This window comes from Candidozyma haemuli (assembly GCF_002926055.2).
Source record: "Candidozyma haemuli strain B11899 chromosome Unknown G_2014730914, whole genome shotgun sequence".
Classification (NCBI taxonomy): Eukaryota; Fungi; Ascomycota; class Pichiomycetes; order Serinales; family Metschnikowiaceae; genus Candidozyma; species Candidozyma haemuli.
In genome coordinates this window covers 1,063,613-1,084,628 of record NW_020289905.1, presented here as the reverse complement: position 1 = coordinate 1,084,628, position 21,016 = coordinate 1,063,613, and the positions used below count along the sequence as shown (strand labels likewise).

Sequence of the window (21,016 nt, the reverse complement as noted above, 5' to 3'; positions counted from 1 at the left end):
CTCCAAGGGTCCAGATGCATTATCACCAAACTTACATACATCCACCATGTCAGGTTTCGTCACAATAGGACCACAGAAAGTGTTCAGGGGCTTTGCAGGTCCAAAAACGTCAAACGGCAATGGAAAGCCATAGGCACCGTTTATTGGCTCGAACCGAAATACAAGTGTTTCATCAAAACGTCATCATACTTAACATATACGCATTCTACGATAAGCGTGGATGGTTATCCGCTTAAGTGAAGTTCAATCCACCGTCGGCAGTGTAGCTCTGGCCAGTGATCCACTTTCTTCTTGGACTGGCCAAGAAAGAGATGATATCGGCAATTTCCTCGGTAGTACCGAACTTCTTCAAAAGCATACCGTTTCTCTGGACGTCTTCCACCTCCTGGGCAGTAGCAATGCCCAACTCAACACTCCTATCCACAATACCTTCGAACAAGTCGGTTCTGATAGGTCCTGGGCAGTAGCAGTTGACCATAATTCCCAAATCGGCAAATTCCTTAGCGGCAGTTTGAGTCAAGCTCTTGATACAAGCCTTGGACAGAGCATAAGCGCCAACAGTAGGCATGCCCTGGTGAGATAACGAAGAAGCAGCATTGATGATCTTACCCTTATGTTTGGTCTTCTTGAACTCAGCAATGGCAATCTGCATACCATAAACCACACTCATAATGTTCACGTTGAACATGTTCAGGAAGTCTTCCTCAGTGATAAGTTCAATAGGCGCCATGATACTGATACCGGCGTTATTGACGAGAACGTCCAAAGTGCCAAACTGGGCAATGGCAGTTTGAACAGCCTTCTCGAACTGAGCTTTCTTGCTCACATCAGCAGTATAGAAAGCAGCGTTGCCGCCAGCCTTCTTGATCTCGGCCACAACGCTTTGGGCCTCTTTTTCTTTATCTGGAAGGTCGATTACAGCGACTTCGAAACCGTCCTGGCTCAATTGGAGAGCTGCAGAACGCCCAATACCTTTGGCTGCACCGGTGACAATAGCTAAAACCATGATTCTAACGATAGATTAGTTTTCTGGATGGTGAGAATGGTAAAGGGCACAAAAAACGTGTTTAAGTAGTTGATAGCTTGCAAGGAAGCACTGGCCGGGGATGTGGCCCGATTTGGTGATACCGCCGAGATACCGATACCGAATGGAGATTTAGAGTTTCCCAGCCCTAGACTCTTTGTCTTTTTAACTTTTTAGTTTATTTCCAGTGCATGACCGCTTTCGGTGAATCTATAGAAGGCCAATGGCAGTTGCAGCTGAGGGGGCACCCGAAAAGGGGCTCAACAGCGTTATCGCCTTAGGATATAATGACGTTTTCGTGGGATGTTCCGTAGGCTTCGATCGGCACCATGGAAGCCGGCTTCTACACGTGGCTTGGGGGTTCTTTTAGGCAAAGAACTTCGACATAGCCTTCTTCTGCTTCTCCTTTCTCACACGAGCCAATTCCTTCACGTCTTCCAAACCCTTCAAAATGGCAGCATCGCCGGGAGACAAGTGGAGCGCAGCGTTGAATGCATCCTGGGCGTTATCTTCATCCTTCGCCAAAAGGTAGCCCTGGCCCTTTCTGTACCAGGCCTTGGCCAGAAGTGCATCGGTGATACCCTCAAACTGCAATGCCTGCTCAGCAGCCTTGACGGCGTCTTTACCCTTCCTGTCCTTGATAGCAGCCAAAGATGCATTAAGGAACAACGACACGTTCAAGCTGTTCTTCTCGTCGATCTGCTCCTGGCTCATATCCTCAGGGAAGAAGTCAGAGAGGTACTCTGTGCCCTTGATATACTTAGCGTAAGCCTTATCGACACGGCCCTCCTTAAGCAACTTAGTACCCAAATCCTTCAAAAACTTCACTGCCTCAAACACAGTCTCTGGCTTGTTCACATCGACCTTATCGTCGTCAGCCAACACAGCCTCATACACATCGCCAGTGCCGTCGTCAGCAACCACCTGCTTTTCAGGAACATAATCCTTAGGAAGCTCGCCACTGTCAGCAATGACCCAGTCCTCCTTAGGCTTATCGTTCTCGCCCTTCTCACATCTCTCCAACTGTCTCACTATAGACTTACCCTGAATAACCTCACCAAACACAACGTGCTTACCGTTCAAGTGTGGCGTAGGAGTGGTGGTGATGAAGAATTGAGACCCGTTGGTGCCTGGACCAGCGTTGGCCATGGAAAGAAGGAATGGCCTGTCGTGCTGCAACTGGAAGTTCTCGTCCTCGAACTTCTCGCCGTAGATGGACTCTCCACCCGTACCGTCGCCATTGGTGAAGTCACCACCTTGACACATGAAGTTTTTGATGACACGGTGGAAGCCAGAGCCTTTGTAGGTGAGTTTATGGCCCAGCTGGGAAACACCTTTTTCGCCAGTGGCCAAGGCTCTGAAATTTTCGGCTGTTTTGGGAACGACATCGTCGAAAAGCTGGAAAACGACTCTACCTTTTGGAGCGCCGTTGGCGGTTAAATCGAAGAAGACTTTGGACATGATTGGTGGTTGAATAGTGGAAAGTTGGAACTTGGAAGTTTGGTGATGGTGGATTTGGTCCTACCTTATATATGGTCCCGACTGCACCTGTACTAGCCGCGCCGAAGCTTCTAGTGCTTCTACAATTCTATTAAGTAAACATTCTAGATAGGGCCCGAGGGGTCGGTGCCGTTTCATGGCCGTAGCCGGGGGATAGCAAGGAGGTAGTTTGGATTCTGCAATTGGGACGTTGGCAGAAGTCTTATGCTCGTGTGACATTGACGCACAAAGGCATTGGACAATGCAGAATCTGAGTAGTAGCAGGGACAGTCAGGCCGAGAGATTCAGGACTAGCTCAAGGCAGAGCTGGCTCTTTTCACACTTAGTGACGAACAGGATCGAACCATGGGTGGTCCATGGCCTCCTTTGCCGTGAGACGCTCCTGGTGGTCGTAACGCAAGAGCTTATCGATGAAATCTAGGAACTCCTCGCTTACCAAGTGCTGGTTGTTCTCGTTGATGAAACGCTTCCATGGACGACGGTTGTAGTAGCCCAAATCTTCATACTCTTCGCTGAGCGTCAAGTTGTACTTCTGGAGGTAACTGTGGAGGTCGTCTGAGCCGAGGACACGAACAATCTGGACCAACTGGTCGGTGTTGGACTTACCGTGGAAAAATGGGTCCTTCTTGAACACCATAGATGCAAGCATGCATCCGTAGGACCACATGTCGAGGGAATAGTCGTACAACCTGAAGTCGACGAGCAACTCGGGGCCCTTGAAGTACCTGGAAGCCACTCTAACATTATACTCGGTACCTGGATGGTAGTATTCAGCCAAACCCCAATCAATAAGACGCAATTCCTTGGCGCCATGGTCGATCATGACGTTCTGGGGCTTCACATCCCTATGTATTATGCCCATGGAGTGGCAGTAGTCCAACGCACGCAAAAGCTCAAACATATAGTAGCGATTGTCGTAATCAGTGAATGTTGGGTACAAAGTACGGAAGTCGGTGTTGTCCACATACTCAAACACAAGCGCAGGGGTCTTCAGCTGGGGCTCCCTCACCATATCCAAGAAGTTGATGATGTTGGGCCCGCCCACCAAGTTCTTGAGGATCAGGATCTCTCGCTTGATCTTCTTTCTCTTCACAGGTTTCAACACCTTGATCACAAGCTTATCGCCCGAGGTGATGTCAACACCGAGAAACACCTCGGAGTACTTGCCTCTTCCAAGGCGTTTCACCACCTCATACTTCTCCTGGGAGTTCCATTTAACGTTGGTACTCTCGTAGTCCCAGAACGCCTGGGGCTTGGTGGCCAACGCGTCCGTGTACACACGCGACACAGACAGCACAGACATGGTTTTCGTTTTGGCAGCTGGGCGGTTCCACAAGTAGCTTACTAGGAATAAGGCTAGAAGGCACCAGACTAGGTAGCGGGCGTAGACACGAAGAAGCCGGCGTGATATTTTTGGAAACAGTGTGGGGTCACACGGCTTGCAGGGCGAGGAAATATGGTTTTGGGGGATTTAGTAAGCACCCAAAACAGGAGACTCTGGGAAGGTTGGTTTGGAGGATAAGGTGTTTATTATATTTTGGGGGGTTTGGAAAAGGGCATAAGCGAGGGAGGATTCTTGGCCCGCGCACGACCCCATCTATGGAACCCCGAAGGGAGGTCTCCAGGGGGTAGGAGGTGTGGGAAGGTGTTTTGAAGGAAGTTTGGGTGGATATGTGAATTCTGGGTGGTTTTGGGTTTTACGACTATGTTGGTTGTGGAGATGGCGGTGGGTCTATTGGTGTGGCTGCAAAACGCACCAAGGGTCCTCCAAGGCAGAGAGAAGGCAGTTTGGAAAAGGAAGGGAAAGTGAAAAAGACACTTAGGTGTTGCCAGTAAGGCGTATTCAAAGAAAAATCAGCTTTTTACCTGACATTATTGCTCAAACAAAGGCGGCCCTGGACGGGACCAATTGGCTGCGAAAAGCTTGATGCACTTACTGTATGTCTCAGAATGGCATGGTGGTTGCAGAACAGGGCACTTGTGCTGGGCAGAGGTGGAAGGTTTGGACGAGGGAGGTATGGTGGTTGGAAGATTTTGGTGGGGGCTGTTTTTGGGGTTTGTGGTTTGGGTTTTGGTGATTTTGGTGGTTGACGAAGGAGGCTGGTATTTTGTGTTTCTGGACTGTCTGGTGGACGTGATTGGCTTGCTGGAGGTGGATGGAAGAGGAAGAAGGGAGGGAAGGTTTGGGGGGAAGGGATGGTAAATGGTGGGAGAAATCGAAAGAAGGGAGTGATTTGAATGGAATGGTTTGGGATAAAAAAAATTGGAATGGGTGGTTGGATGGTTGGTTAGTGATTGGGTGGTTGGTTGGTGGTAATTGGGTAGAGTCTATAGTACATAGTATAGAGAAGAGCTATGGGTTACTTACAGGGCATGGATTTAGGAATATCCAAAATGATTGGAGGTTTGAGGGACTGCTTTTTTTTTACGGTATTATGTGTTACTGGAGTGTTTCAAGGCCACCTTACTTCCATAGATGTAAGGCTATCATGTCTTTGTATGGTAACCAGTTAGCAGCTGTAGCTGATTGTGGCTGTATTTCTTCAAGCTGGCGAAGCACTGGGGAACTAAATTAGCCTCTAATATACTTAGTGGGCCTAAATATATCCACTTTGGCCCTGTCTTTCGTCCTGTCATGAACGGTACCAGTACTAGTTTAGTGCCTTACGGCCTACATTCCCAGTAAAACCTTGAAACAAGCCTTATTTCCTTTCTTCCTTCCTCCTCTTGTAGCTTCCGCATTTTCTGGACCCCTTTCACCCTCTTCACCCATTGCTCCCTACATCTCCTTCCGTGTACGTTTATGCCATTGTCTATATCTTCATTTTCCCAAAACTGCCTCCAAGCTTATCCAAAGCGGAGCCGTTGCTGTCTTTCTCCTTCTTTCTTCTTGCCGCGAGCTTACTCTTGGAAGCTGCATCGGCAGCAGCCTTGATGGACTCGTGCTCCCGGTCCTTCTTGACGAGTTTTCTTCCACCACGGTCCAACTCGTAGTTGTCCAAGAAATCGTCAAGCATGTCTTCAAAGTCAGGTCTCTCTTTGCTCATGTCGAAATCTTCTTGTTCTTTCATGTATGGATCTTCTTCTTCAAACTTCTTGTTCAACTGTTCGTATCTGTCGTCAAGAAGCGTCAAACCTTCGGTTCTGAAAAGCGCCGAAGAGGACATCGAAAACGACGACGTATCTGTCATGGCGCCCATCTTCTTTCTCAACTTGTTCTTCAGCTTCTTCTTACCTGTAGCAGCTGTATTTATCAGGGGAAGTTCACCAACCACATCGTCTTCCTCTTCATCTTCAAACTCATTATCCGAATCCCACTCATTAACAGCATTCTTTGTCTCCTTCTTAAACTTCATGAAATCTCTTTCCCAGGCGTTGCTGACGGCTGGAACCGCAGCCTCAATAACCTCTTCTGGCGCCTCACCTTCATTATACGGAATATCGAGCTCTTCAAGATGCTCCAGGTCGTAAGCTTCATCGTCAAATTCGTCTTGGTAGTTGTCCAAATCCCAGTCGTCGCCCTCGTAGTCATCGTAGAAGTCTTCTTCGTCGTCTACCTCTCCAGACTGCAACAAGTCAAGGAAATCAGCATCTTCCACTTCACCTTCGCCAGCTTCAGCTACGTAGGCTTCATCTTCAAGCGCCTCCATGACTTCTCGAAGTCTAGGGTCCATTTCAGGGTTGAAACCTAGAAGTTCAGCAGGAATGTTCTCCTCATCGTCGAAAGCCACCTTTCTCGTCTGTTCCGAAGGAAGCACATCCTTGATAAGCGATTCAATCGACTTTTTGGATTCCTCCTTGGGTTTCTTCGCCTCAATGAACACACTATCGCCGCCTCCACCTCCAATAGGCCTAAGATGTTGCATGTAATCGTAGTTGGAGTCATCAAAGAAGATACCATACTGAGCCGCCAAACCTTCGTTGGCTCTCATGGCATTCATGGCCTCTTTCCCTAGCGTGCTCTCAAGCTCCTGAGTGCTATAGGTCTGCTTTCCAGCCTTTCTGGCCTTCAACTGGCTGAGTGTTCCTGAAGCAGCCTGGGCTCTTTGGGCAGCAGGGATAAGCACGTGCTTGGAGGCGTCGTTGTCGAAATAAAGAGCATCCTCGTGGGACCTGTGGACGACCGAAAACGTCTGGGCGTTTTTCTTATCGAATCTCTTCCGGGGCATGTTTGTGGCTGGAGGTTCTTTGGTTTCTGGAAGTAGGTCTTCCTCATCGCTAAAAAGATGGCCGGGACTGTATACAAGAGAGGCCCACTATGGGGTCCATTTTGCAGCCATTTCCCTCCCCAGGCTATGATATGGGGAGGTGAAGGTAGGGAGTTTGGTTATGTGGGGATATGGGTGGGTTTGCTGGATTGTGTGCTTTTGGACGTTTGTGTGGTCATTTTGGACAAATGGGTGGACTTGGTGAGGTAGCGCAGGACCATAGCTGGAAAGTATACCAAAAAGAAGCCTAAGAAATGTCAGTGGAATTTTTTAGATGAGTTTATTGAAATATTCAGCTAGTTTTAAGGTATTGGATGGTCAGTTGTGAATTTCAGGTTCAAGAGAGTGTGAGTGTGTACCATATCTGCCTCACTGGATGACGAGAAGAGGTACTTACCAGTCTACAAGAGGAGATGATCTTTTTTAAAGAATTCACTAAGCTCTTTGATTTTGGTGCCTATCATTAGCATTTACCAATTTTGATGTCAACTGACTTGTTCGCTTATGTACTCACTTAGTCCCTTCACTTCACCCTATGTCACTACGCATTAGTCGAGACAAGCTATGAACTGAACTAGATAAAGAGAAACAGATCTGTTAATATGGATTCCAGTATAAGTGCTTCAAAGCGTAGAAAAGGCTTAAATCCCCCCTACAAAGCACAGCCAATGGGTAGTCGCCATGGTACACACTCTACAAGTCTACACTCACTAAAGGTATACTGATCAATTGAGCTATTTCCATTATAAAACACTCCCTGGCGCTTTACTCGGTGGTCTTCTGCTTCAACGCCAAAACGTCGTTATCTTCAACATCACCGTCGTATGGGTCACCAGGAACTGGAGCCTTGTGGACTGGAACGGCGCTGGCAAACACAGCAAGAGATAAGATAGCTAAGACGGTGTTGAACTTCATTGGGATTTGAATGGATGAGCTGGGGCAGTTTGGGTGGTCTGGTTCCCGGCTTTATACCCAAGAGACCTTTAACTGTGGAAGAGAGGGATGCTGCAGCCTAGCTTAAATCGGTTTCGAGCGGTGCCGAAACTCAGGGGATAAGTTATAGTTTCCACAGTACTAGAAGTATGAAGATAAAAGCCACATCAGGCAGCCACAATCAACAAAAGTGGTTCAAAACTGCCGAGAACCAACCAGGACGCTGTGGGTTACGCATTGCTTATAGTAAGGTGCACTGGAAGCCACACTTAAGCCGTGGCATTTACATGGGCCAAAAGACCCTAAGGTATTGTGACGTGTGGGTTTACCTTGGCAGGAACGGCTTGTGACGGCTTGTGACGGCTTGTGACGGCTTAGTAGACATAGGCGGCAATCATACCTTACTGTGGCTCCACCTATAATAGTGCTGGAAAGATGTAGGGGATTGGTTCAATCAACTGCCACAACCAAAAGTGGTGTTTCTGGTCTTCTGGAAGATAAAGGTCGAGTTTTAGTTGCCAAGTAGGGTCGGAAGATAAGAAGTAATGGGCGTCTTGGTCTTCTGTACATTAAGCTTATAACCTCTATCAGTAGACTAATTGGCCCCACCAAGCCAAAATCTATATAGCTAAATTACCACTATCATCTCTTATAACCACTTTAATCCCACATTATCTCACAAATACAATTTGGACCAATTAGCAGATAAGGAACCGCGTTGTGGCTGCTTTCGTCAATGCACCTTCTTACGCAGCCGCACATACCTTTATTGTTATGTTATCTGTCAAGTATATCTGTCAGTATGATCCAGGAACTGTCAGTTTTAAGCAAATAAACCGAAAGTCATGCTGGCTGAGTTCACTTCTCTCGGCAACGAAAGGCTTTTTTGGCACCTTTTACGGCTCGCTGTGGCCTTTGCTGGCTTGACTGGTATCTTCAAGGATAAGAACCCGTTTGGCTTTGAAAGTCTGAAGATTAGGGGACCCCAGGGCATTCAGAAACTGATTTTGGTTGCTTTAGGTGTTGTATTTTATGGATACAGAGCTGTGGCAGAGACGAGGGTGGAATTGATCCCTCAATTGGCAGCAGTGGCATTGGTAGCTGTTCCTCTTGGAAAGTATACTTCACCAATTGCAAAGTTCTTGCTTTCTACTGCCTGGGTGGTTGAGTCGTTGATTGGCAACGTCGAAAGAAGGCCATTGGATGCGAAAGTCAACTTTATTGCTCAACTGGTCTTGGTGGTCCTTATATCTATATCAAGAGATCCTCCAGTTTCCCAGGAAACAAGTCGTCGAGGCTTAAAGTCGTTCTTTGATAGAGCTACCCTCTCAGTCTTGAGCAAGGCCCTTAAAAGCGCATACAAGCACGGAACATTCCAAAGAGAAGATCTACCTGAAGAAGAGTACACCTTCGATTCAGAAGCAGCTGCTCTTATATTCGAGAAGAACTTGAAAGGTCCAGTGGACAGAAACCTCCTACTTAAAGCTTTATGGGTATCTTTTTACCCAAGCTTAATAAAATCATACGCTTTTCAAGTGACTCGGTACTTGCTAGAGCTCTCAAGGCCATACTTGCTAAAGAAGCTCATCTACTTCATTGACCAGCGGTACCAAAGTCAAGAACCTAGTTTGAAATATGGTATTGGCATAGCATTTGCTATCTATATTGATACATTAATTGCAACCGAAGTTGCCTTTTTCGAGGCCTTCGAGATCACTGACCTCCATTCCAGAGTCTGTGCTGCCCTAGAGTCCATAATCTACAAAAAGTCCCAACGCTTATCCCGCCAGTCCAGAGAAACATACCTGACAGGTAAAATCATACAGCTTATTAGTGGAGACGCCGACAAAATAGCCGTTGCTGCTCGTAGGGCCGGAGAGCTCGTCACTTCTCCTGCCCAGCTTCTACTTTGCTTGTTCTCTTTATGGAGTCTTGTGGGAAGTGCCCTGTTAGGTAACTTTGTCATTTTGGGTCTTTTTATTCCTTTAAATGCCTATGTACTTAAAATAATTACAAGGCGTATGAAGATATACCGAGAACTGAGAGACAGACTGGGCGAGGCCATTGCTGACCTTTACTCGTCTATGAAGCTTCTTAAGTTATACACCTGGGAGAATGTGTTGATGAAGAAGGTCATAGATTTGAAGGAGAACGAAGAAATTCCTGCTAACCGGTCTCGTCTCAGTTACAACAGACTTGCCAACTTCTTTTGGCTGTTGCAACCGTTTTTGGTTTCTTTTACCACTCTTACCGTCTACACTTGGTTCAGCAAGAAGCAGTTGACTGCAGAAATCATCTTTCCAACCCTTGCCTTGCTCAAGATACTTGCTGTGCCTGTTACAAAAATTCCACAATTGCTGTCGGTTGTACTGGGAGCAAACATATCGCTTGAGAAGGTAGCTAGCTTTTTGGCTACTTCTGAGCTTGAAGGGAGAGTTACATCTAATGACTCAGACAACGCTGTGGAAGTCAAAGGTTCTTTTGTGTGGTCAAAACTGGAGGAAGCCAAAAGCACTGCTTTAAGCAATATCAACTTTTCAGTCAAGAAAGGCGAGTTTGTGACTTTGGTGGGCAGAGTAGGGTCAGGCAAAAGTGCTCTTCTTGGGGCTATCCTAGGTGAACTTGAAACACAAAGCACTGCTGATCTGGTAGTGGTCAATGGCCTGGTAGCTTATGTCAGTCAAACACCTTGGATATTAAATGGTACCCTTAGAGACAATATTCTCTTTGGCAACGAGTTCCAGGAAGATACCTACAATACCATTCTTGAAGCTTCTCAGCTTAAGAGTGATATAGATAAGTTTCCAGAGAAGGATTACACTTTGGTAGGTGAAAAGGGCGTATCCTTATCTGGGGGCCAAAAAGCCAGGGTTTCACTTGCTAGGGCACTTTACTCAGGTGCTGATATCTATATCATTGACGATGTACTAAGCGCTGTTGATAACCATGTGGGTAAGAAACTTATTCAGGAAGTGTTTGTAGCAGGTGGAGTGCTTTCAGGGAAGACTATTATCTTTGCAACCAACAATGTCCAGGTGTTGAGCCATTCCAGCAGTATAAGTTACCTAGAGGATGGACAGATCGTTGAGCAGGCCAGCTACAAGGAAGGTAAAGCGAACCAGGGATCCAAACTTCAAGAGCTTTTAGCTACCGATGAACCTGAAGTCGAAGGAAAGGTTATACCCACCCTAAAGCCAATTTCCAAAGTGCCTACTGCCGTATTTGACTACAACCCTCTTGAACGGCATTTCCTGACTTACAAAGGCAAAATCACTGAACAAACGTCCAAAGGAAGAGTCCTGAAAAGTGTTTATATCGGCTACTTGAAAGCTTGTTCTGTTGTGCCAGTATCGTTGGTAGTGATACTTTCAGTGGTAACCAGTGGTCTTCGTATTGGTACAGACTTGTGGCTTAAGAAATGGGCAGAGGATGACAGCCAAGAGCAGGATAAAACCTGGCATTATATTACTGGCTACGCTTTACTCGGTTTCTCGTTCGAGTTGATTCTTGGCCTCAGAAGCTGGCTTCTTCTTGTTGTGGTAGGGTTCGATGCTGCAAAGAATATCTTTGTGAATATGACAAAGGGACTTGTGGGAACTTCAATTAGGTTTTTCGATAAAACGCCCAGAGGTCGTATTCTTTCCAAGTACTCCACTGATATCGCTAGGATTGAAACTGTTCTTCCAAAGAGTATATTCACTTTACTTACCAACTTGTCTGCTGCAACGCTTTCAATAGCAGCACTCGTGTATGCTTCGCCTGCTGTGGTACCTGTTTTGCTCATTCTTTCGTTGATCCTCTGGCATTACCAGTCTATATATCTTGTTGCAAACAGAGAGTATAGACGTCTTAGTGGTGTAACAGGGTCTCCACTTATCTCGCTTCTCCAGGAAAGCTTAGAAGGAGCTGAAACCATCAGAGCATACGGACAAACAGAACGGTTTACTAAAATCATCTATGCTGATAACGATTTTGAAATAAGAGTGGCCACTTTTGGCTTTTTTGTTGCACGATGGCTTTTGATCAGACTCCAATTCTTGACCTCCACCATTGCCCTATTCACCTCTTTATACTTTGTGTTTAGCAGTGGACCTGGGCTTGTTTCTGGGGGTACGGCGGGTTTTGCTTTGAGCTACGCTGTTGGTATCATTGACTCATTGAGAGGAATCACTGGAGCGTTTGGATCGTTAGATGGAGAACTCGTTCCAGTGGAAAGGTGTTTGGAGTATGTCAACTTGGAACCTGAAGAAGAGGCAATTAATGGGGTTGAACCCAGCAAAGATTGGCTTTCCAATGGAGAAGTAACCTTCAACAACTACTCGGCCACTTATGACCTGGTTTCTGAGCCTGTGCTTCAAAACATCTCTCTTTCGTTCAAACCAGGCGAGAAGATAGGCGTGGTGGGAAGAACAGGAGCTGGAAAAAGCTCTTTGATACTTGCACTTTTCAGGATGTTAAAAATAATCGAAGGTGATATCGCCATCGACAAAATCGATATTGGAACACGGAGGCTCTTAGACCTCAGACGCAGTTTGAGTATCATTCCACAAGACTCCTACCTCTTTCTGGGAACAGTAAGGGAGAATCTTGATCCTCTTAAAGAGTACCTGGATGAAAGAATTTGGGAGGTTTTGGAAGATTCAAACCTTAAGGAAACAGTGGAGGGTCTTGAAGATGGTTTGTCAAGCAAGGTCAGCGAAGGTGGTTCTAACTTCTCAGGTGGACAGAAGCAGCTACTTTGTTTGGCCAGAGCTCTTTTAAAGGATTCTAAGGTACTTATCTTAGATGAAGCTACGGCTTCAGTTGACTCTAAGACTGACCAGCTTGTCCAAGAAGTAATCAAGAAGAAGGCAAGCAACAAGACTGTCATTACCATTGCCCATAGAACAGATACGGTTTTAGACTCAGATAAGATCTTGGCTTTGGAGGATGGAAAAGTGGTGGAGTTTGATGCTCCAGGTATCTTGTTGAAGGATCCCAGCAGCTTGTTCTACCGTTTGATCGAGGCCAAGACGTGAATGATAGAAGGTACAGCATTCCAATGTAAAAGTTGTTTCCACTATATAGTAGATTTCTACAATTCTTCAAACGCTTGATGTATTACTCTTATATCTAGTAACTCTATGCTGCAGCCAAAAGCTCATCGTTATCTTCATTGTCACCTTCGTAGCCACTTGGAATTCTCTTCTTCGAAACTCCACCAGCAGCGACACGCTCAAGCTCTACACCATTATCCTCAACATCTCCATCGTACCCTGCATCATCTTCTCTTCTGGCAAGCCTGTTGCCATTGCCAGGAACTTGTTTGGTGACAAGGGCACTAGCGTAAAGTGCAAATACTGTAAGGGATAATACTCTGTTGATCTTCATTGGAGGTATGCTTTTCTGAAGGTGTCCTACTGCCTCCTTTTATACCATTTCCACTACCCTTTGTTTGCTACATTTGCAAGACACATTCAGGGGCCACGGGAAGAAATAGCTCAATTCCGACGCCATACCGGAAACTCCCTGGTTGTTATCAGTTTACGATCGCTGTGGCTTTTGCATGGAAACGCATAAGCGTAACTGGCTACTGTGGCTTGAGCTATACTACTGAACCTGGGTTGATCTGACTTTTTCATGATTTGGTTCCTTCAGACGAATCTAGAGCTTGGAGGCTAAAACATGAAATTTCAAATGGAATCGAGTTGCCGGTTTTGTGTAACTTCTTGACAGGTGCTCCCTAACGCACCACAGTAGATAAGGATTGCAAGTATAATGAACTATAGATAAGAAAAACAAGCAGAAAAAGTTCATACTACCAAAATATGAAGGAATTGATACTTCGGCAGATATCACTACAGAAGTACCGAAACACAATGGGTGCAAAAGATATGCTTCAAATATCACAGATACCGATGCGATTATGCATAATGGACAAACATTGACGTCAAAGAAAAAAGCTGTGGTCCGTGGATATTCCTTCCCCTGAAGCCACACGTTAATTAAATAGGGGTCAGCTCTTTGGGAGTTTGACACAGTTAACGAAAAACTATAGCAAAAAGACATCCTGTCAAAAGACGCTGCCAAGCTCAAGGTAGCTTTTGGAATAAGTACTACCCTAAAGGTTCTTGCAACTGCAATATTGTTTCTTCAAAGTAGATAGCTCTAAGAAATGGGTGAACTTCCAAGGTCGGTTGGCCCTTCTGAGGTTTGGATCCCTGGTTGTAGGTTGTACTTCTCTGTGAGTCCCCACTGCTAAGTACTCACTGAAGATACACCAACTGACTCTTCCAACATTGGCTTTTGAAGTGAAAAGTCGTTCCTATACATCCCAATTAACCTACTAAGAGAAAAAGAGCCAAAAAATTAACCATCCAAATCCAAATTCTTAACACTTCCTGTCAAAGCACGTCACCTGGCGATAAGCAGACCGATCTGCAGTTTTATTCGCTTAAAAAGACGTCAAAAGAGCCGCACGGCTCTGAAGATAACAATCCCAAGATATCCATCCAAAAGACAAACTACCCTTTTATTTCCTCTCAATTCATGTCTTATGAGGCCACTAAATACAGCTTGTTTGGTAAATCGTTGGAAAATCCGTTAAGATACCTCACAGCTGCCCTTACGCTAGGCTTTCTAGTGGTTTACAGGAATACCCTTCATACTAATGGTATACAAAAAGGCAATCCAATTTATGTTTTTAGAGTTGTGTTGTTTGGATTGATAACGGCATATCTAGGACACTTGGGCTCTACTGAACGTCAGGCTAAACTTATACCGGTCTTTGTTAGCCTGGCTGCAATCTTTCCACACCAGTTGGTTGAAAGCTCCATAACTAGAAAGTCCCATGTGTTGCTTGGTTTTTATTGGTCTTTTGAGGCCATTGAGACCTTGAAGTATCCAATTCCTATTTTGCCAAAGATTCTACTACTGCTGGGTCAAATCACTCTAGGAGTGCTCGAGATAGTCCTCTTGAGTCGACATAGATCCTTCACTTCCGCCTTCGAGACCGCTTCGTCTGTCTACTCCAATATATCGTTTTCATGGCTCAATCCGGCAATTGAAAGTATCTACAAGAACGGTTTTGTCAGGCTTGAAGACTTGCCTGAGGACGCCATTTCCCAGAAAGCAAATTACGATACCGAGTTTCAAAAGCAGCTAGGTGCAAAGCCAGACTTTTCAAAAAAGCTTTGGTTACTGCCCTTGCAAAGGCTTTCTACCCTTTGGCAGCCCGGGCTGTTGCTTTTCACTTTCTTTTTCGTGCTTCAGAGTTTGTCAAGCCTTACCTTCTCAAAAACCTCATTAGATTCATTGACAGGAGGTATGTTGGAGCCGAGCCAGACACGAAGCCTGGTCTTATTATTGCCTTGGAGCTCTTTATTTCCATTCTTGCAATGACCGAGTTTACCACTTGGTCAAGTTCTGCGTCAACTAGGTTCTCTAATGCCGTTTGCACGTCATTACGGTCAGTCATCTATAGAAAGACCCTAAAGCTTTCTAGACTGGCCAGGGAAAAGTATCCCCAGGGGAAAATCCATAACCTTGTGTATTCAGACATGGCTGCCATAAGGAAAGCTTCGTCTAACCTCAATTCTATCCTTGCAACCCCATTTCGGCTTCTCAGCTGCCTACTTCTCTTACGTGGGCTTGTGGGATGGTCTACTGTTGGAGGACTTATCATTTTGACCATTTCCATTCCTTTGAATACTTATGTTATCAGCTGTATCACAGTCTACATGAAGAAGAGTAGGGCTGTGAAGGATAAACGAGGTCAGGCCGTCATTGACTTATTCTCTTCGATGAAGCTTATAAAACTTTATGCATGGGAGGATTTTATGGTGAAAAAGCTCTTCAAAATCAGAAACGACCAAGAGATACCTGCTGTAACTGGGATCAGAACATGGAATTCTATTATGAACTTTATTTCACCATTTCTGACGTTCTTAGCGTCGTTTGTCATTCTAGCATGGTATAGTCTTGTTTCCAAAAAGGCATTGACTTCTGATATCATGTTTACTGCCATTCATCTACTCCAGATGTTGCCAAGCTTGATATTGAATATTCCACAGCATATCACATTCACCCAGAATGCCAGACTAGCACTAGGAAAGGTTTCTGAGTTTCTTCAAGCTGAAGAGATTGCTGATATTGTTCTGGAGGATCCTTCCCAGCCTGACATTGCAGTAAAGGTCCCTGGTCTATCATTTTCCTGGACAGCCCCAGACAACCAGGAAAAGACAAAACAAGCTCTCCACGATATCCATTTAGAAGTGAAAAAGGGAGAATTTATATCGCTTGTGGGAACAGTCGGGGCAGGCAAGTCGGCTCTTCTATCTGCTATTCTTGGTGACCTCTATGTGTCAGCTGGCAAAGGACCAATAACAGTAAATGGACTGGTGGCCTATGTCAGTCAGACGCCTTGGATCACCAACACAACACTCCGAGAGAACATACTTTTTGGACATGAGTATAATACAGAGGCTTTCAATAAGGTGGTTATAGCTTGTCAGCTCAGCGTCGATATAGAAAAGCTTACCCAGAAAGACCTTACATTGGTTGGTGAAAAAGGCCTCTCTCTTTCTGGAGGCCAAAAAGCACGGATTGCTTTAGCACGAGCAGTATACTCAGGAGCTGAAGTCCTTATTATTGATGATGTTTTAAGCGCTGTGGATAACCATGTGGGTAGTAGTCTTGTCAGGGAAGTGTTCAGCAAAAAGGGCATTTTGGCTGGCAGAACAGTGTTACTAGCTACAAACAACTCGACAGTTTTGGCTCATTCAGATCGGGTTTATTTAATTGAAGATGGCCGTTTGGTTGAAAAGGCAAGTTATAAGGATGTGGTTGAGGCTCCAGGTCGTTTACAGAAACTCAAGGCATACTTCAGTACCCACAGTGATATTCCACCAACAGATACTGGTTCTAATTTCAGAAGCTTCGTATTTGATAGCAAACTTGCTGAGTTTACGCTTGATCCTCTAAAGACCCAACTTACCAAACGGTCAGAACTACCTGTCGAAAAGACATCAAAAGGTGGTATCCTGAGAGAAGTCTACATTGGGTATGCAAAAGCATGTTCTGTACCATTTGTCGTATTTCTAGCTGTTTTATCCATTTTGACAGAGTTGTTCTCGGTTGGAACGAAACTCTGGCTAGACTTATGGTCTCATAAAGCACCACTGGGAGAGAACAAGGCAGTGCTCTACTACGTTCTTGGCTACGCTTTAATCGGCTCTTCTGGTGAATTGGTTAAATTTGCCAGAGGCTGGTTTATCAAAACAAAAATTGGTTTGGGCAGCGGAAAGAGTTTATTCGAGAACATGACCTCTGGTTTGGTTAACTCACCTATGGTGTTTTTCGATAAAACGCCTTTGGGCAGAATCACAGCCAGGTATACCATAGATATCGATAAAATCGAAGGTGTTCTTCCTGTTAAGATACTACGGTTTATTACCAACTCTCTGGAAGCGGCAGTTACAGCTATAGTGTTGGTATACAGCTCGCCAGCTCTTTTCCCTGTTCTAGCAGTGGCTGTTATTCCTTATAAGTATGCTCAAGCAAGGTACCTTGCCAGTCTGAGAGAGTTTGGCAGGTTCACTTCGGCTTCCTCAGCTCCAATTCTCTCCCACTACCAAGAAACAGCTCTTGGGCTTGATTCCATAAGAGCATACAAACAAGAAGACCGGTTTACCAAGATATTGCATGCCAATATGAACTTCGAGCTTCAGGCAGACTACTTATCGTATGCAGCTGGAAGATGGCTTATTGCAAGGCTTCAGGCTTTGGTAGCTGTGATTGTGCTACTTATTTCCGTATACTTCGTCTTGATGAGTGGTGTAAATGGAGTAACTGGTGGAACTGTTGGTTTTGCAATGGGGTATGCTTTCAGTATAACCATGACACTAAAGTCGCTTGTGAGTTCTTCTACTGGCATTGACACAGACTTTATTGCTGTTGAAAGGTGCTTGGAGTATTCCAAGATTGTAACTGAGGAACTGAGTACTACCTTAACTAGCACTTCATCAGATTGGTCCTCCAACGGATCGATCGTTTTCGAGAACTATTCAGCTACTTACGAAAATGATTCTGAGCCAGTTCTCAAAGAAGTAAGCCTTTCTATTAAAGCTGGAGAGAAGGTGGGTGTTGTTGGACGAACAGGAGCCGGAAAGAGTTCCTTATTGCTTGCACTCTTCCGTATGATAAAGCCTATCGGTGGTTCAATAACCATTGGCGGTGTAAATACGCAGAGCTTGAAACTACACGATCTTAGAAGCCATTTGGGTATTATTCCCCAAGATTCATTTCTATTCCAGGGCTCGATTAGGGAAAACCTTGACCCTTTTGGTGAACATCTGGATGATCAGATCTGGCAAGCTTTGGAAGATGCAAAGATGAAAACAGCAGTGGAAGCTCTTGATAGTGGTTTGGAAAGCAAGGTGGGTACAGATGGCTCTAACCTTTCTGGTGGACAGAAACAGCTTCTATGTTTGGCGAGAGCACTCCTCAAGAGCTCCAGTTTTCTTTTTATGGATGAAGCAACAGCTTCTGTGGACTCACAAACTGATGAACTCATTCAAGAGGTTCTCAGGGAAAAGACGAGGAACAAGACGGTGATAACTATTGCCCATAGAACCAGCACCGTATTAAAGTATGACAAGATTTTGGCTTTGGAAGATGGACGAGTGGTTGAGTTTGATACTCCAGAAGCCTTGTTGAACAACCCCCACAGTCTATTCCACAGTTTGGTCAAAGCCGGTGTTTAATGCAAAGGTAAAGTTCTCGACTACGAGTCGTGGTTGCTATTGCAAGTCACAACAATCTGGTCCCAGTTGCTCCGAAGTATACACCAGATTTCGCCACAAGCAAGTACGAAAACACCACATATAAGACCCATCCAGAGACCGTAGACCTCTAAGTCAAAAACAAATGCAAGAACATAACCCAAAGGAAGGGCTATTATGTAGTATGATACAAGATTAAGGTAAGAGCCGACTTTTTGTCTTCCTTGAGCTCTAAGGATTCCAGCAGATACAATATTAATGCAATCGCAGAACTGGTTGGTGGCTGCCAACATCAAGACTTTGCTAGCGGCAGTAATGACATTTGCATCGTCTGAGTATAGCCTGGAGAGAGCTGTTCTGCCCATGAAAAGCACAATAAAGTTGAACAATCCCATACAAGCTGCTAGACCCAAGGAGATCCTTGTAATGTAAACAGCAGCCTTGGTATCTGGGATCCCAATAAAGTGCCCTATACGAGTGGTAACAGCCACCGACACCGCAAAGGGGATCTGGAACACCATAGCACCCACATTGGAGCCTATAGATTGTGCTGCCAAAGATGTAGTACCAAAAGACGCTGCCAAGATAGTCATCACCTCAAACGCCAAGTACTCTGCCTCGACCATAACCACACCAGGCAAGGCCAATTTAAGCATAGGGCCCCAGTTGGTGGAAGCTTTCTGGATATCAAAACCGCCCCAACACTGCTTGCCGTTGGAAAAGAAAGCATAAACAAGCATAGCGAGAGAGGATATCCAGAACGATAATGACAATGCAATAGGAGCTCCCATAAGCCCTAAACCAGTATTTGGGTGCAACACAAGGAACCAGTTGAGCACGAAATGGATAGGAACAGCCACAGCCAAAGCGTAAGTGCCCGCATTAAACAAGTGCTGAGCCTGGAAGAACCGTTTCCCCGTTTCAAAGAACAAAAGACCAGGCGTACCGAACATCATGATCCTCAAGAACGTCTGACACTCCATTGCAAGAGTTTCTGACGGCACAAGCAACTTCAAAATCAGACCTGAGTACCAGAAAACAGGCATCAACGGAAACACCGTCACCAAAAGCATCATCAACGAGCATCTCTGGAAGTATACACCCACCATTAGTGGTTTGCCTGCTCCAAACGCCTGTGAGCAGAACGTATCCAACGAAGTACTCATGCCCTGGTAAAACGCCAACGCCGTGATATTAAGCGAACACAACGCAAGCGACACTATAGCCAACTCGTCCGGTCCCAACCTTCCAGAAACGAAAATGGTGGTTGTTTCTAGCAAGAACTGAAGCACAAACGTGACAATCAAAGGACCCAGAGATCTAGCGATAAAGCCAGATTCCAGCCTTAACGACTTTTCCGTCGTGGGAAGCGCTCCATAAGAAGGAGGATGGACCTCTAGAAGCGCCAGATCCATGGAAATTAGTTGATTTGCAGCACCGATGGGTTGTAGGGTATATATAATTTTTCACTCTTATCAGTGCGCTATCTTAGCGCATACCGGTTTTGGCAGGTTATTCACGATGGAACCTGACAATGAAACTAGAGGAAGGGGAAAAAGAAGGTTGACGGAATATATGCAACGGAATAAAGTGTGTTTGAAGAGTAGATCTTGCGTTTGATAAGAGGGGGGAGGGGGGTGGAGTGTTGGTGATGTAGCTCAACGGAATGGCTGCAAATGGGCAATTCCGTTGGAGAAGTTGGATGGGTGGGTTGGACAAGTCTGGGGAATAGGAAAAAGTGAAGTAGACGTGAGTTTGAGTCGAATTTTGGATTCTGTTAATTGCCGCTTGTGGATTTCTCTTTTAGAATCTTGATGTACTGGAAACATCGTGGCTTTGGTATGGAGTGCAAGAGGCTAATGGTGATGGAGTGAATGATTATCTGTTCTTTACTATGGTGACCTAAAAAGTTGGGTAAAGTAAAGTGTAGAAGCATCTACAGAGGGCTGTTTTCGAGCTACTCTTTTTTCAAAATAAAAGTAGTTGAACCTGTTACATATGCCATGGTCCTTGGGATACATCACTTGTAGAGACTTTAGCGAGTGCCATAAAGCTGTACCATTCATCAGTCAGTGTTCTCAGCTTATGAAAATTATCCTAGCTTTCTACCATTCTTGTGAATTAGAACAAAGATATGTTTCCTAAATTATCGTATCAAGTACCACTTTGGGGGCTTCCCTAAGCTTGGCATGGCTCAGCATAGTATGTAGTAGAGTAATGGAATACCTCAATTGGCATCAATTCGATAGACATGTTACCTTTTTGTAAAAAGTAATACATACCACTAATCACTTGAAAAACTTCCAAAACTTACCCTCTGGCAGTACTCGTACCTTCCCAGCTACGTTACCAACTGGCACCACCAGGACAGAAAGTGCACGATATGAAGTCAAATAGCCTTAAGAAGCAATACCCTGCTTACCCCAAAGTACGTCCCGAACAGCTCCCTTTCCACCAAAAGAGGCAGAAACGGCGGTGTTGCATACTTGTGTGGCTTCTGGGTTGCATAGGTCTCACGCAAAGCGCATAAACCTTGGTGACCGTTGGAGTTTGGGGAAGAGTGGAAGGGGATAATAACGGTAGCTGAAATA

At 45.3% G+C, this 21,016-nt stretch overlaps 7 protein-coding genes across 7 annotated transcripts; 2 read left to right on the top strand and 5 right to left on the bottom strand. All coding sequences in view use genetic code 12, as the record gives it.

Moving 5' to 3' along the window:
• Positions 1-232: 232 nt before the first annotated feature.
• On the bottom strand, positions 233-1,006 carry CXQ85_004545 (uncharacterized protein; the record flags this gene model as incomplete). The annotated part of the gene is made up of 1 exon (XM_025488159.1): positions 233-1,006. The coding sequence occupies one exon, from the start codon at positions 1,004-1,006 to the stop codon at positions 233-235; it is 774 nt and encodes a 257-aa protein (XP_025341967.1).
• A 384-nt stretch (positions 1,007-1,390) lies between these two features.
• CPR6 (peptidylprolyl isomerase) lies at positions 1,391-2,485 on the bottom strand (the record flags this gene model as incomplete). The annotated part of the gene is made up of 1 exon (XM_025488158.1): positions 1,391-2,485. The coding sequence occupies one exon, from the start codon at positions 2,483-2,485 to the stop codon at positions 1,391-1,393; it is 1,095 nt and encodes a 364-aa protein (XP_025341966.1).
• A 361-nt stretch (positions 2,486-2,846) lies between these two features.
• Positions 2,847-3,827, bottom strand: CKA1 (casein kinase 2 catalytic subunit; the record flags this gene model as incomplete). The annotated part of the gene is made up of 1 exon (XM_025488157.1): positions 2,847-3,827. The coding sequence occupies one exon, from the start codon at positions 3,825-3,827 to the stop codon at positions 2,847-2,849; it is 981 nt and encodes a 326-aa protein (XP_025341965.1).
• A 1,510-nt stretch (positions 3,828-5,337) lies between these two features.
• Positions 5,338-7,647, bottom strand: LTV1 (Ltv1p; the record flags this gene model as incomplete). Its single annotated transcript, XM_025488156.1, has 2 exons — positions 5,338-6,742; positions 7,502-7,647. 2 exons carry the CDS (start codon positions 7,645-7,647, stop codon positions 5,338-5,340), a joined length of 1,551 nt encoding a protein of 516 aa, XP_025341964.1.
• Positions 7,648-8,510: 863 nt separating this feature from the next.
• CXQ85_004541 (uncharacterized protein) lies at positions 8,511-12,683 on the top strand (the record flags this gene model as incomplete). The annotated part of the gene is made up of 1 exon (XM_025488155.1): positions 8,511-12,683. The coding sequence occupies one exon, from the start codon at positions 8,511-8,513 to the stop codon at positions 12,681-12,683; it is 4,173 nt and encodes a 1,390-aa protein (XP_025341963.1).
• Positions 12,684-14,193: 1,510 nt separating this feature from the next.
• CXQ85_004540 (uncharacterized protein) lies at positions 14,194-18,407 on the top strand (the record flags this gene model as incomplete). Its single annotated transcript, XM_025488154.1, has 2 exons — positions 14,194-14,809; positions 14,836-18,407. 2 exons carry the CDS (start codon positions 14,194-14,196, stop codon positions 18,405-18,407), a joined length of 4,188 nt encoding a protein of 1,395 aa, XP_025341962.1.
• Positions 18,408-18,427: 20 nt separating this feature from the next.
• On the bottom strand, positions 18,428-19,840 carry CXQ85_004539 (uncharacterized protein; the record flags this gene model as incomplete). Its single annotated transcript, XM_025488153.1, has 1 exon — positions 18,428-19,840. The coding sequence occupies one exon, from the start codon at positions 19,838-19,840 to the stop codon at positions 18,428-18,430; it is 1,413 nt and encodes a 470-aa protein (XP_025341961.1).
• Positions 19,841-21,016: the final 1,176 nt, after the last annotated feature.